The sequence below is a fragment of the Mobula birostris genome, chromosome 13 (genome assembly GCF_030028105.1).
Source record: "Mobula birostris isolate sMobBir1 chromosome 13, sMobBir1.hap1, whole genome shotgun sequence".
NCBI lineage: Eukaryota > Metazoa > Chordata > Chondrichthyes > Myliobatiformes > Myliobatidae > Mobula > Mobula birostris.
The window spans coordinates 88,517,579-88,533,535 of NC_092382.1; the positions used below are offsets into that span (position 1 = coordinate 88,517,579).

Consider the following 15,957-nt stretch of genomic DNA (forward strand, 5'->3'; position numbering starts at 1 on the left):
TAATATAATAGAATTCACCCTGAAATGTGAGAAGGAGAAGCTAATGTGAAATATATCAGTATAACTGTAGAATAAAGATAATTACAGAGGCATGAGAGAAGAATTGGCCTAAATTGGTAAGTAAGGAACACTGGAATGGATGACGACAGAATGGCTAGAATTTCAGTAAGTAATTCGGAAGACACAGGATTTATAAGAACCAAAGAGGAAGAAGTATTCCAAAGACAAGGTGATACAACTGTGGTGAATAGGAAGGCAAAGCCAACATAGACACCAAAGAGAAGGCGTATATTGGAGCAAAAATGGTGGGAAGTCAGAGGATTGGGAAGCTTTTAAAAACCAACAGCAGGCAACTAAAAAAATAATTAAGGAAAATATGGAATACAACGGTAAGCTAGCCAATAAAGAGGATACTAAACGTTTCTTCAGGTGCATAAATTGTAAAGGAGAGGTGAGAGTGCATATTGGGCCAATGGAAAATGATGCTGGAGGGGTGGTAATAGAGGCAAGGAGCTCGCGGATGAGCTGAGTAAGTATTTTGCATCATTCTTCACTATGGAAGACACCAGCAGGATGGTGGAAGTCCAGATGTCAGTGGTCAGAAATGTTTATAGTACATTGCTCAGGAGCAGGGTTCTTGGGAAACAGAAATGTCTGAAGGTAAACAGGCCACCCAGAGTTCTCAAAGAGGTGACTGAAGAGATTGTGGAGGGATTAGTAATGATGTTTCAATAATCAATTGAATCTGGCATGATTCCGTACGACTGAAAATTTGGAAGTATCACTCCACTCTTCAAGAAGGAAGGGAGGCAGATGAACGGAAATTATAGACCAGTTAGTCTCATTTCACTCTTTGGGAAGGTATTGGAGTGGGATGTTAAGGATGTGTTTTCAGGGTATTTGGGGCACATGAAAAAAACAACCGTTTTCAGCAAGGGAGAAGCTTGCCTGACAAGTATGTTGAAAGTATTTGAATTCATTGAAGAAGTGACAAGCAAGATAGACAAAGCAGATTCAGTTGATGATGTGTAGCTGAAGTTTCAGAAAGTCCTTGACAAGGTGCCACACATGAGGCTGCTTAGCAAGTTATGAACCCATGATATTGCAGGAAAGATTCTCGTGTGGATAAAGCAGCGGCTGATTGACAGGAGGAAAAGAATAGTAATAAAGGGAGCCTTTTCTGTTTGGCTGCTGGTGATCAGTGGCGTTCCACAGGGATCTGTGCTGGGACCGATTCTTTTATGTTATATGGCAGTGACTTGGATGACAGAATTGATGAGTTTGTTGCAAAGATGCGGATGATACCAAGTCATTTGGAGGGACAGGAAGTTTTGAGGAAATTGAGAAGCTACAAGAGGACAGACAGATTAGGGAAATTTACTTTAGTCAAAGGATGGTAAATGTGTGGGATTTTTTGCCATGAGTGGCTGTGGAGGCCAAGTCATTGGCTGTGTTTAAGGCAGAGATGGATAGTTTCTTGATTAGTCAGGGCATCAATGGGTATGGGGTGAAAATAGAGGAGTGGGGATGACTGGAAGAATTGGAGCAGCCATGATTGAATGGCGGAGCAGACTTGATGGGCCGAATGGCCCACTTCTGTCCCTGTATCTTATGATCTTATGATTTGAAGGCGGTGAAGCCTGGAATTCTAATCCTGCTGAGAAATAGACACTGCAGAAAGTGCGTCTTTAGAATGTTACATACCTGGAGTATTGTTTTATTCCATTTCCATCAGATCAGCGACGCCCAACATGTCTTATTTGTAATACTGAATTGTCTAATGAAACAACAAAACCATCAAGATTGCAGCAACACTTCCATAAAAGACACACTGAAAAAGCTACTCATGGTTTTACTCAGTCCCGGGAGACGAAAGAAGCATCTGAAAAGCGTAGCACACTCGAGTCATTTGGAAAGAAAGCTGCAAATGACTTTGATCGTGGTCTCACTGCTTCTCATAACATTTCCAAAATGATAGCAAAAGTCTGCAAGATCTCATACAATTACTGAAAGATTAGTAAGACCTGCCGTTTCATTCCTCTGAGTATTAAATCTTTAGTTCGTCATAGTGATGAAACGAGTAAAGACATTGAGTATCACTATGCACAGAGCTACAAGAAATACAGAATTTGGGAGTCAACTGTGCGAGACAACAAGGCGTTGATAACGGCATATGAACAGTTCATCAAAACTGGAAAAATTGATCAAAAGATTCTCAATTGTAATAAGTTGAAAAGGATATCAACGGAGAATCAGTCCACGACGAGCTCAAAGTGAAATTGATAACAAAATTATTCTGACTAGGAACATGATTTCTTATGCAACGGACAGAGCACCATATATGACAGGATGCCATGCTGGTTTAGTGGAATTTATGAAAATAAAATTGCAAGTTTATTGTGTCATTTATCGTCAACATCCCGCAGCTACTGTGCAGCAGGCAGGTGCTGTGAAATCTAGATTTAAAGATAAGTAAGAAGTTAAAGCAGAATATTTTTCTCATGTTAGCATATGGTAGCCATGTTTTTACACTATGGGGGCGACGCAAAGTATATTGGGCCTAAGAGGGGCGTTGCAAAGTACGAAGGTGCTTCGGGAGAGTATGTGAGTGTTGGGCTAAAAAGGTTGGCAAACACTGCTATAGAAAAAAGAGTTAGCCAAGAGATGAGCATAACCGTCCATGGTGAAATCCCTGCGATCTGAGCAGACGAGGTGTTAACAAGAAAGCGTCCAAAGACTGGCTCAAAGTTGGAGACGTCTTCCCAGAAACAGAATGTTTCCTTGTCGCAATGCAGGACCAGGTGGTTAAGACAAAGACATCAAAAAATTGCTAGTAAAAAAACTAACAAATTCAAGACGATATAAGTAGAATATATCATGTGAAACCAGAAAATATCCCACACATTACAGTATCCTGCAACAGTTTAATTCAGTCCTACACAGGTACAATCAAGTGACAAACGTCTTTCACCAAAATATTGCTTTAACATACAAAATCATGAAACATTCTATGGGTTATTATAAATGCAATCCTAATCCAGTTTTGGAGTCTATTACGACCAATCCATGATTAGAGATTTGGCAACACCTGGAACCCGTCCGGATCTAATATTACAGGATAATAGGTCTGGCCATTCCGAACACACACAACACATGAAAATCAAATAGTGAGAAACAGCAGAAATATGCTAACCTTAAAGAGGAAAATGAAAGGCTATGGTACACGAGCAGGGTATACATTGTCCTATTTGTAATATAAACGACTGGCATCATTCCAAAGTCACCACACAACAATATTAAACAATTCGACCCGCACGACAATATTTATGTAAATCTCCAGACAGCCGCAATACGCAACAGCATCAGAATAGGCCGAGAGTTCCAAGCGATTGAGAAATCAGTGGGCTTGTCCGTGTCCATACCGCAATTTTTATCAGTTTGAGCTGAGATAAAAAATAAAAATAAACACGCGATTCTACTGGAGTGAATGCAGAGGAGAGTCAACACGCAATTTGATCGGATGGAATTTTATTAGAAATCAGGAAGTGAGATGACATTATTTTCCTTGAAGCACAGCAGGCATCGGAGGTTTCGGTGAAAATTTCCCAATTATGCATGGATTCTGTGGTGTTAAACTTTCCTCCGTAACATCGTTGTCTAATGCGATGGACAAGTGCAAGCTTTACTGTAAGTTAGTGTAGACTGTTGACTTTTTTTTCCATTTCATTCTTATGCAAAAGACGAAAGTAACTAATGAGTTGCATTTTTGCCGATATGGTCCTGAATGTCCCCAGAACCTGTCTCGCTTTCTCAGACCGAGAAGGGTCTGGCGGTGACGAGGGCGGGAATATGGTGTAAAACTGAAAATAAAAGGTAGGATGAGTTTAATAATCGGTAGGAGAGGAGGTGGCGGGGTGCGGGTGTCGGAGACTCTGTTCCTGGGCTGTGTTTCTCTTCGACTCTAAACCAGATTTACTCTCCCCGCTGCCAATTCCTCCGATGATCATTGGTTCTGTAGAGTCAAGATCGAAAACATTGCGACCGCCGCCGAGAAGAGCTTAGATATGTTATCTGTTAATTAGTTGAATAATTGACATGAGCGGATATTTCACTGCGCTGATGAACTGCTCTCTGAACTTGGACTGAGTTACCCCATAAATAAACGTGTTTGCGCAGCAACTTAATATCATCAGCATGTCTCCGGTGTGTTGAAACATGTATTCAGAATCGTTGTAATTATTTTGATCCAGTCCGGCGATGGTGTTATAAAGAAACTCGGCAACACTCACCGACCACAGGACGATGAAGCTGCCGGAGATGGTGAGAAGTAAGATCACAGACCTCCTCCTGCTCCCCATCTCCGGGTCACTGCGGTTCTCCGCTTTGCTCTGACCCCTCAGCCCCTCACGGACGCGACTGGTCACTAAAATGTGTCTGACTGTCAGAGCGTTGAACAGTATTAACACGAACGGGTGTGATGGCGTTAGGACGGTAGAAAGCCGGTCATATCCCACCCACCCGGGATCCGTCTAGTAGCCCGGTATTTCAATACAGTCCCGGGGTATATTGTCAACCACATTCACAGGATGATATATAATAAATTCGGGCACATTAATAAAACAGAGCAGAACGCCGGTGTTGTCAGAACCACAGCCGCAGTTTTCCCGGTGCAATATTTTATGTTCCACTTCTGACAACAAATGTCGACAAACCGATGAAAAGTAAAAGTGACGGTGAACCAGACCGAAAAGTCTGTGACTGCCTCTCCCAGGGCAGAGATCACACTGCACACGAGGGTGATGTCCAGGAAAGTCCCGGGGAAGTAATAATAACCGACCCGCCACAATATCACCGCAAACACGATGGTCAGTAGATCCGCCGCTGCGTGGCCACCAGGTAGCGAGTGGTGCGGGTGGAGAGGCCGCACTTTCCCCGGGACAGGATCACCATCGCCACTAAATTCACTGGGAAACAACAGAGAGAGCGAGTGAGTTACTGTCTCTCCGCTCCGTGGGTCCCGGGACAGGGAGATGCTGGAAATGGAGAGCAGCTCGTTCCCGGAGGTTTAAAACGCGGAAGGCGGCGATCGCCGGCGCCCCAAAGGTGCCGATGCCGGGAGAAACGTTCCGGTCCGGGACGCTGCACGGAGAGCAGGGTTCGGGAAGGAGGCCGGGAGCGCTTTGGAAAATCAGTGTAACTCTCTGCCCATCGGGTTTCTGACTGATATGCAAAGCCGGCAACTTTCTCAGCGACAATGATTCCCGCGGTCCGGTCACATCTGTTCACACTGTCCGGTCCCGCTCAGCCCCGCTGTCTCCGACTTTGTCCACGGACAGTTTTCAAAGCTCGTTGCAGATTTACTTCCCCCGTTCGCAGGCATCGATCTCCTCCTCGGCTTCCGCCCACACGGGCCCGGCTCGGCTCGCTTATTTTAAATTCCGCAACTACTCTTCGCCGCGGTTCCTTCACACTCTGTCAGGGGATCGGATCAGAAAGTTCCCGTGTTGGTTTTATTTAATATTCTCTCTGTTCCGAATTACTGCGGCGTTACTCTAAATGTTCCGGTGCTGATGGTCCCGAAGCGGAGTGTCGCCTGTAACTTACCCCGTCTGACCTGTATCGGACCCCGCTGTGTCGGCTCTGAACTCCCGCTTCACTCCATAGATATCAGGGCGTGGAAACAAACCCCGGGAAACAAAAACCCACAGACAACCTGATTTAATTTTTCCAAACTCCCGAAACCCTCGGGATTTAATATACAGTTGGTTTCATTTTCAGGATATAAATATACATTTTTTTGTCAATAGTAGACTGAGGAATATTTATTTGGTCCCTCAGCCAAATTGTTGACACAGTTTGGGAACAACTGGGCTCCAAGCACTGGTCCCTACAACACCGACTGGGACATCCTGCAGGCCCAAGAAGGGTCGTGTTATTCCAGTGGCCACACATTTTAATTCCACCTCCCATTCCCATTCTGATATATCTATCCACGGCCTCCTCTACTGTCAAGATGAAGCCATTCTCAGCTTGCAGGAACAACACCTCATATTCTGTCTGGGTAGCCTCCAACCCCATGGCATGTATGTTGACCACTCTAACTTCCGTTCATGCTCCTCTTCCCCTTCACACCCCATCCGTTATTTATGTTTTTAAAATATATTTGTTATTTTCCCCCTTTTTTCTCTCTCTCGTTTTTCTCCCTCTCACTACTTGCCTGTTCGCCACCCTCCGGGATTCCCTCCCGCCTTCTCTCTCCCCAGGCTTCCCCTCCCAAGATCCTCTCCCTCCTCCAGCCTCGTATCCCTTTTACCAATCACCTGTCCAGCTCTTTGATCCACCCCTCCCCCCTCGTCTTCTCCTGTCATTTTGGATCTTCCCTCTCTCCCTCCTACTTTCTCTTCTTCAGTTTCTCCCGACGAAGGTCTCGGCCCGAAACGTCGACTGTACCTCTTCCTATAGATGCTGCCTGGCCTGCTGCGTTCCACCAGCGTTTTTTTGGGTGTGTTTCTTGTTCCTCCGAATTGTTTTGAGCTGTGAAATTGTTTTTATCAGAAATAACCATGGAGACTGAAATTTTCTAAGTTGAAATGTTGTCCTTCACCCACTGACGGGCTTTGTAAACTTTTAACGGTGTAGTAAAGTCAAAGGATTTGTGTATGGGAATCACAAACACAACAGCCCGTTAGTTCCGCTGTATCTGTCAGTTCACCAGCGCTTGAATGCCGCCGATCCTTGAATGTGGAGGCGGAGATGCTGGAGAAGACAGCGCCCCACTCGCTACCAGGAGAGCCCGATCACGTGCCCATGTCCGTGATCTGATTGGATACATTGCCATGACGTTGGTAGCAGTGTGATGTCATTCACTGGCTCTCATTTTGGAAGGGATTCAGTCGGACATCGCAGATACATCAACAGCTTCGCACTGGGAAGCAGCCGTTCACCTGCTCCGTGTGTGCGAAGAGACTCATTCAGTTAACCCACCTTGTGATGCTCCGGTGAGTTCACAATAAATAGAGGCCACATTTCTGTCCGGAGTGAGCAAAGAGTTTTACTCAATCATCCCAGCTGCTGCAACACCAGCAACTTCACATCAGGGAGGAAAATCAGTCCTGGGAAAAGCCTCTGGCTATCCACACAACCAATGCCTCTCATTATCTTATCCACCTGCATGAATTTCCTGCATGATTTTCTCCAGACGGAATAAGACGATGAGCTCACCGTGGTTTTCACGTTCTTCAGGGCTCTGGTCTAAGGCGGTTAAACTCCTCCTTCCCTGCTCTTTTCAACTTTTGGTGTCATTTTCACTAATTTCAAAGGACTGTGCCTCAGACAGCTGGGTTGTTGCAATGCGCTGCTAAAGTCTGACAGCAGACTAACGAGTGAATCTTCGATGGAGGGGAGTCAGAAACCAAAGAGTTACCAGCCTGAGTCAGGGGTTTGGGGCTCCGGAAAGAGATGGGAACTAGAGTTTACAAGGAGGAGGAGGAAGAGGAATCAGATCAGCAGGATGCGGCTAAAAATGAAAGATCAGAAACATTTGGAAACTGGTTGATCGAAAAAAAAAGTGTTTAATTTCTGCAAAATACCGGTGGAAATCAACAGATCAGGCGATCAATGTGGAGAAGAATAAATAGACAACGTGTAGGCCGAGCCCCTTCAGCATGCCTAGACTGTGTACTCTGCCTAGTTACTGCCTGAACTGCAGAGTTCCTCCAGCATTTTATGTGTATGTGTCTACACCTCCAGCAACAGCAGAATCTCTTGTGTTTTATATCTGCATTTGTAAGGATGTTCTACTTTGGCATTAAACACGCGGGAAGTTTGCTGATATTAAGTGTATTGTTTTATGGGAGCTGCTTTCTGCGTTAAAAGAGGTGCTGAGTTACCTACACAAAAAAACACTGAGGTATATGCTTGAACCGGTGCTTGCAGAAACTTTCAATGACTCCGTGATTAACCTGAAAGCTCTGCAACAATTCTCGCTGTCGCTGAAGCACCGATCGAATGCGCAGGCGTCAGGGTTGCGGCCGCTCCCGAATATCGCGCATGCGCAGCACACAAAAGGCCTCGGATATCGCTGTGGTAAGTGTTTCTCCGTGAGACCGTTTTCACTACCGACTGAGGGGCAATTGCAGTGACCCGCGCTCCTGGGACAGTCCTGTTCTCTTCCCCCTCTCTCAGCCCCACGATCCCTGCACGGGCCCCGGGGAGCTTCCGGCTGATGAGGGAGTGGGAACCGATGGATCTCTCAGACAGAGCTGAGCTCCAGCTGTCTAAATGCAAGGATCGGGAACTCGGAGAAAGGGAACAAAATCTTTTACATCAGCAGTTGAGAAAATCACCTTTGTTCTACCTTCAATCACAAACAAGAGAAAATCTGCAGATGCTGGAAATCCAAGCAACACACACAAAATGCCGGAATTCAGCAATAGTACACTTTTCCATAGATGCTGCCTGGCCTTCTGAGTTCCTCCAGCATTTTGTGTGTGTTGCTTGTTCTACCTCCTCTTGTTCTGGACCTTTCTACCCGCGAGGACATGTTTTGACCCGTTCTCTCTGGGTACATAATGATATCAAACACCTTTGTCCTGGGCAATAAATAGCTCTCACATCACAAATGTGCCAGACTCCAGTGAGACAGAATACTGCGTTTCCCTTTATATTCATTGGCATTACCATCAATGAGTTCACCACCGTCAGTCATTTGGGGGAGGGTTCAGGGGAAATATTTATGTACAATACAGAAACTGTTGTTACCTGCGTGTATTGCGGTGATGCAAAAGTTGCTGGAGAATTTGCAAGTGGGAAGAAGTGGAGTGATATTTTGAAATCTGACTTTTTAAAGAATAATTTAGCAAGCAAACCACATATGGACAATGTGAAAAAGCTCTGGTGAGAAAATCCTTCATTACCTGTTACAAGCCTGCTGCATAGGTTGTGTGAGAGTGTAGATGAACCTGACCATACCCAGATGAGATTACAGTTCCTATCGACAGTGATTTGCTAGTTGTTAAAATGAATACCTCTCCTATATAAATTTACTGTGAACATGTTGTCACTGGGTGAAAAATGCACAGTACAAGATTAATGTGCACACTGGTCGTTACAAATTAGAGGGGACATTGGTGGGAATGTGGGGAGACCTCCAGTGTCCCTGATGCCCTCACCTACAAGATGTGCATCCAGCTGCAGCTTGTAACCCTGCACTCTAAGGAGTTGACTTGAAATGGATGAATTCCGGATCAGCCAGGAGTTGGAGGGGGTGATAGATATGACATGAAGAGAGGTGAGTTACATCCAAGGTGCAGGACACAGGAAACTGGGTGAGAGTCAGGAAGGGGAATGAGGTGAAATAGCCATCGCAGAGAACTCTTGTTGCTATCCCACACAACAACAGGTGGACCACTTTAGAAAATGTTGGCGGGGGGATTACCTGGCAGAGGAAAGTCAAAGGGGTGACATGGGATTTGTTAGTTAGGGGAACAGAACAAGAGGGGACTAATATCCTAGTGCAGGGGTAAGATTTGCTCGTGCTATTTTGGGGGGAGAGGTGATGTGGTTGAAATAAGTTGTAGGGGGAATGGGAGCCCAAATGACAGAACAGATACTGGAGAAGGTGATTTGAATTGAATTGACATTATTACATACATCCTTCATATACATGAGGAGTGGAAATCTTTACGTTACATCTCCATCTAAATGTGCAATGTGTAATTTATAGTCATTTATAATGAATAGTTTGTACATAGGGCAGTCAATATAACACAAAAGTGCAATTGTATCAGCATGAATTAATCAGTCTGATGGCCTGGTGGAAGATGATGTCCCGGAGCCTGTTGGTCCTTTTGCTGTGGTACCGTTTCCTGGATGGTAGCAGCAGGAACAGTTTGTGGTTGTGGTGAATTGGGTCCCCAATATCCTTTGGGCCCTTCTTACACACCTGTCTCTGTAAATGTCCTGAATAGTGGGAAGTTCACATCTACAGATGCGCTGGGCTGTCTGCACCACTCTCTGCAGGGTCCTGCGATTGAGGGAGGTACAGTTCCCATACCAGCCAATGATGCAGCCAGTCAGGATGCTCTCAATTGTGTCTCTGTAGAAAGTTCTGAGGATTTGGGGCCCCATCCCAAGCTTCTTGAACCACCTGAGGGGAAAGAGCTGCTGTTGTGCTCTTTTCACAACACAACCGGTATGTAGAGACCATGTGAGATCCTTGGTGATGTTTATGCCTAGTAGCTTAAAGCTGTTCACCCTCTCAACCCCAGATCGATTGATGTCAATAGGGGTTAGCCTGTCTCCATTCCTCCTGTCGTCCACAATCAGCTCCTTTGTTCTTGTGACAATGAGGGAGAGTTTGTTTTCTTGACACCAGTCAGATGTTGTTCAGACCTCAGATAGAGTCAGCAATCAAATGATTGAGCATGGTGCGATGAATGTGCTGAGCTGAGTATATCACACTGCAAGAAGCATCGTAGGAAAGCCAGATGAGCTCAGGACAGGGAATTATGATGTTGTGGCCATTATTTGGACTTGGTTGTACATAACAGTCTGAGGGATTTAGAGGAACAAATTTGTAGAGAGATCGCAGAGCATGCCAAGAAACAAAGGTTGATTCAGTAACTGATTTTAACTTTCCATATATTGATTGGAACTCATGTTCTGTAAAAGGACTAGATGGGGTAGAGTTTGTCAAATGTGCCCTTAATCAGTACGTAGAATTCCCAACGTAGAAGTGTGCAATAAGCTGTTAGGAAATGATCCAGGGCTGGTGACAGAAATTAGTGATCATAATACCATGAGATTCAAAGTAAATATGGAAAAAGAGAGGTCTGGACCACGGGTTGAGATTCTAAATTGGAGAAAGGTCAATTTTGATGGTATCAGAAAGGATCTGACAAGTATGGATTGGGACAGGCTGTTTCCTGGCAAAGGAGTACGTGGTAAGTGGGAGGCCTTCAGAAGTGAAATTTTGAGGGTGTAGAGTTTGTATGAGCCTGCAAAAATAAAAGTTGAAAGGTAACTGGTGCAGGGAACCTTGGTTTTCAAGAGATATTGAGACCCCGGATATTTTGTTCCTCTAAATGCCTCAGACTGTTGGGTGCTACCAAGACTCATTAATGACTACAATATCATAATTCCACCCGCTGAGCTCATCCGACTTTGTTTTAGTCGTCTTCAGTAGGTTTCTAAAAGTTTCCCAATAGTTTTTACTCTTTTGTTTGCCCTCTCTTTGGCTTTGATGTTGGCTTCGGTTTCTCATTTCAGCCACGGTTGTGTCCTCCTGCCTTTCCAATGCTTCCACTTCTTTGGGATGTATCGATCACTCAGTTCCCGAATTGCTTCCAGAAACTCCAGCCATTGCTGCTCCGTTGTCACTCCTATCTTTCCCTTCCAAACAAGTTTGGCCAGCTTCTCTGTCATAGAAACATGGAGAAGTTCAGGAAGGAAACAGGCTATTTGGCCCATTTAGTCAATGCCAAAAAAACCCATTTAAGCTGTCTAATGCACCAATCTGCACCGGGACCATCACCCTCCATACCCCTACCATCCAGACCCCCATCTGAACTTCTTTGAAATGGTGAAACTGAGCTCATATTCACCACTCATGCTGGCATCTCATTCCACACTCTCACGACCATTGCAGTAAGCAGCTTTTTCACATGTTCCTGTTAAATTTTCACCTTCCCCACTTACCTATGACCTCTGGTTGTCATCCCACCCAATCTCCGTGGAAAACGCTGCTTGCATTTATCCTATCTATACCCTCATAATTTTGTATACTTCGAACAAATCCTCAAAGCAATGTATAACTTCCTTGTTTATGTTTGGAGCCTTTTTTAGGTGTATAAGATGATGAGGGGCATTGATCGTGTGGATAGCCAGAGGTTTTTTCCCAGGGCTGAAATGGGTAACATGAGGGGGCATGGTTTTAAGGTGTTTGGAAATAGATACCAAGGGGATGTCAGGGGTAAGTTTTTTACACAGAGAGTGGTGGGTGTGTGGAATTCACTGCTGGCTGTTCGTGTGAGAGTGTTTCAGTTACTGTGGGGCCAGGCACCCATGCAGCTCAGTGGGAACAGGGAATAATACCAATGGAGAGAGTCAAACTGAGCCAGGTCACAGATTGGAGATGGCAGAAATGCCCCATTCATTCAGGAAGAGCATCAGAATTTGATGGTCATTCCAGATACCAGCACTGTGCCCATTTAGAAGATGATTTCTCTCTCTAACTTGGGTTGAACCTCACAGTAACAGTGTGATGTCAGTTCACACCTTGACAAATCAAGTGATCTCATCTGAAATGTTGTCCTATACCCATTGATCGGTTTTGTAAATCTTTTTTGCAGGTTAAAAATGACGAGGAATTTGTTTCCGGGAATCTCGAACACAACACACCAGTTTTGCTGTCTCTGTCCAGACATTTAATAAGTGGAGCAAGGGATTCACTCGATCATCTGACCTGCTGGCACGCCTGTCATTTTACACAGTGGGGAGCCCATTCATTTGCTCAGACAGTAGGAATGAATCAGTCGGTCATCTCAACTGAAGGTACATCAGCAAGTTCACACTGGGACAAGGACATTCACCTGTTTTGTGTGTGAGAAGGGATTCAGTCGGTCTTCCCACCTGTGGACACACCAGTCAGTTCACACTGGGCAGACGCTGGTTATATGCTGAATTTTTGGGGAAGGATTCACTCAGTCGTCTGACCTAATGGCTCACCAGCGAGTTCACACTGGGGAGAGGCCATTCACCTGCTCAGACTGTGGGAAGGGATTCAGTCAGTCATCCCACCTACTGAGACACCGGTCAGTTCACACAGGGGAGAGGACGTTCACTTGCTCTGACTGCGGGAAGGGATTCACGGAATCATCTCAACTAAAGGTACATCAGCGAGTTCACACTGGGGAGAGGCCATTCACCTGCTCAGACTGTGGGAAGACCTTCACTCGGTCATCCCAACTGAAGATACATCAGCATGTTCACACTGGAGAGAGGCCGTTTACCTGCTTAGACTGTGGGAAGGGATTCTCTTCGTCATCTCAGTTACTGAGACACCAGTCAGTTCACACCGGAGAGTGGCCATTCACCTGCTTGGACTGTGGGAAGGGATTCACTAAATCTTCTCACCTACTGAGACACCGGTCAGTTCACACAGGGGAGAGGCCATTCACCTGCGCAGACTGTGGGAAGGGATTCACTGAATCATCTCATCTGAAGGTACATCAGCGAGTTCACACTGGAGAGAAGCCATTCACCTGCTCAGACTGTGGGAAGGGATTCACTGAATTATCTCAACTGAAGGTACATCAGCGAGTTCACACCGGGGAGCGGCCATTCACCTGCTCAACCTGTGGGAAAGGATTCACTTCGTCATCTCATCTGAAGGTACATCAGCGAGTTCACACTGGAGAGAGGCCATTCACCTGCTCAGAGTGTGGGAAGGGGTTCACACAGTTAGCTAGCCTACAAGCACACCAGTCTGTTCACACCAGGGAGAGGCCATTCACCTGCTCAGACTGTGGGAAGGGATTCACTCGGTCATCTCGCCTACTGACACACCTGTCAGTTCACATTGGGGAGAGGCCATTCACCTGCTCAGTGTGTGGGAAGGGATTCACTCGATCATCTCAACTACAGAGACACCAGCAAGTTCACACTGGGTAGAGGCTGATCACCTGCTGTGAATGTGGGAAGCGATTCACTCAGTAATGTAATCTTATGTAACTCTCGCTTTGGCTAGCAGCTTAATATAGGGGGTGATAGCCCACCAGCCGGGTGAAACTTATGAAATCTCGTTTTGGTGGATGCTGTGTGATGTGTCCTCTGTTACAAATCAGTACCCCAAAATAACAACAGTACACAATATGTGATTAAATGAATGAGATTTAAAATTCTTACTTTGACTGTAGGGTCAGTAAAGAAAACAAAAAAAAAAGAAAATGGGCCCACTCTCTCCACTCACGTCTTCTCATCTCTCCCCAGCAAAAGACCATGAAACCTCTCTTCCAGACTCACAAGGAAGAACATTTCTGTCATTGGATAGCCCCACACTCCAAAACCCTGTTATCTCCAGTCGTAACCTAAACATTGCTGCTACAGAGAAACCATTACCTCAGCAGTGAAACACTGCACAGAGGCCGTTACTTTAGCAGTGAAACCTTACAGCGTGGTACACTTGTGATACACTACCGGGTTCACACTGGGGAGAAAGTTTGATTAAGCTGCATGCTGGATATTTGTCCATCATTGTGCTGAATGCAATTTCGAGAGTGACTGTCGGTGCTGAACTCTGCAATAATTGCTGCTGCTCACCACACCCAGTTCTGCACCCTGGTCACTGGGCATGGGAGGAGTTTCATCTGCGACATATTCACCTTTAATGGGACTGGAGTTCAATATTTTGGATCTGAGACAAATAAATCAGTTCTATTTTAAACTCTGTCTCCGGTACTTGGTGAACTTATAATACACCTAGTGTGCAGTAGAGAGTCAGCTCAGGCCGGCTGGACCCTGCCAGTGATTCTGTTCCACGACGGTCCTTTGAAATCCTGCCCTGTTGTTCATCTCTCGCTCTCCCTGTGCTTATGGGTTCCAAACAGTCACCACTCTGTGGGTGAATTGGTTTGCCTTGAATTTTCTGCAGACTGAAGAAGTCGAGCTGACTGCAGTTCTGTCTGAGATGTACCTCGCCCCTCTTATCTCTGGGCTGAGGAAGAATAACATTGGTAGTTAACCTCCTTATTGATGGCTGATTTCCACATTATGGGTCATTTTCCCTGCTTCTAAAGGGTTGTTAGAAAACACCACTGTCCTCTAAAGACTGAAAGCAGAATGGGAAACCACCAGTTGGATGTTCAGTGGAGCAGCGTCAGAAACCAGAGTCGGGTCTGCACAGGGCAGAGTTTGGGGCTCTGGACGATGGTCGGGGTAAGAACGTATGATGAGGAGAAGGGAATCAGCAGCGGGGCGTGGCAACGAATGACAGAGTAACAACATTTGGAAGCTGATTGACATGGAAAATAATTCGGTTGTCTGACTGATGACACAAACAATACCCGTGGTGAGGGTGTGTTGGGAATGGTTTCATCTATTGAGGGAGTTGTTCCTGCTTGTTTATCCTGTAATATTATATCCGGATGGTTATTATGGATTGTCCTATCTGAAATAATGTATTGATTATCATATGATTTGTCAGATTTTCTGGATCTGCCTTGAATTTATGGTACCTTTATGAATTGATGGAGGGCGTTCATGAGTTTGTATTTTAAAGCAAGATTTTGATGAATGATATTTGCCACTGTAAGTAATCAGATTGAGTTAAACTGCTGCAGGATCCTGGAATGTGTTGGATTGTGTCTGGTTTCTCTTGGCATTTTTTGCACTTGCTGCTTTGTTTGTTTATATTTCATGTGTTTTTGATTTTTTTTTTCCTTTTTGGAACCACCTTGCCCTGTATTTCTGCAAGGACCCCCTCTGTTTCTGGGAAGAGTTCTCCAACTCTCAGTCAGGTTCTCGATGCTTCCTTGTCACCATCCCGTCTGCTCAGATCACTGGGATCTCTCCCATGGAGGGTCATACTTCCATAGTGATGTTTCATTTTTCTGATTTGGCCTCTCATTGAAGTTTTCTGGTCTGTATTTCTTACACGATTGCGTATACACACAGGGAGTGATGAATCCCGTTCATTTTTGATGGAAATATATATGAGGGGTGATTGATATGTTCGCAGCCTCGGGTAGGAGTCAATTTTAGAAAACCGAGCACATATATTTTTCAACATAGTCCCCTCCTACATTTACACACTTAGTCCAGCAGTCGTGGAGCACACGGATCTTGGACCTCCAGAAAGTGTCCACAGATGGGCGATTGATAAGTTCATGGCCTAAGCTGGAAGGAGATGAGTTATAAAGCTCTCGTTACATGCACATGCAGGTTAGCTCTTTGAGTGGT

The 15,957-nt window shown here is 45.3% G+C and overlaps 1 protein-coding gene across 1 annotated transcript; it reads left to right on the forward strand.

Moving 5' to 3' along the window:
• The first annotated feature begins 6,968 nt into the window (after positions 1-6,968).
• LOC140207124 (uncharacterized) lies at positions 6,969-15,890 on the forward strand. Its single transcript, XM_072275455.1, has 2 exons — positions 6,969-8,085; positions 12,351-15,890. The coding sequence occupies exon 2, from the start codon at positions 12,718-12,720 to the stop codon at positions 13,669-13,671; it is 954 nt and encodes a 317-aa protein (XP_072131556.1). The 5' UTR covers positions 6,969-8,085; positions 12,351-12,717; the 3' UTR covers positions 13,672-15,890.
• The last annotated feature ends 67 nt before the right edge of the window (positions 15,891-15,957 follow it).

Excerpts from the sequence above, each read along its gene's own strand:
- LOC140207124 (XM_072275455.1), top strand. The coding sequence starts at position 12,718 with ATGGCTCACCAGCGAGTTCACACTGGGGAGAGGCCATTCACCTGCTCA.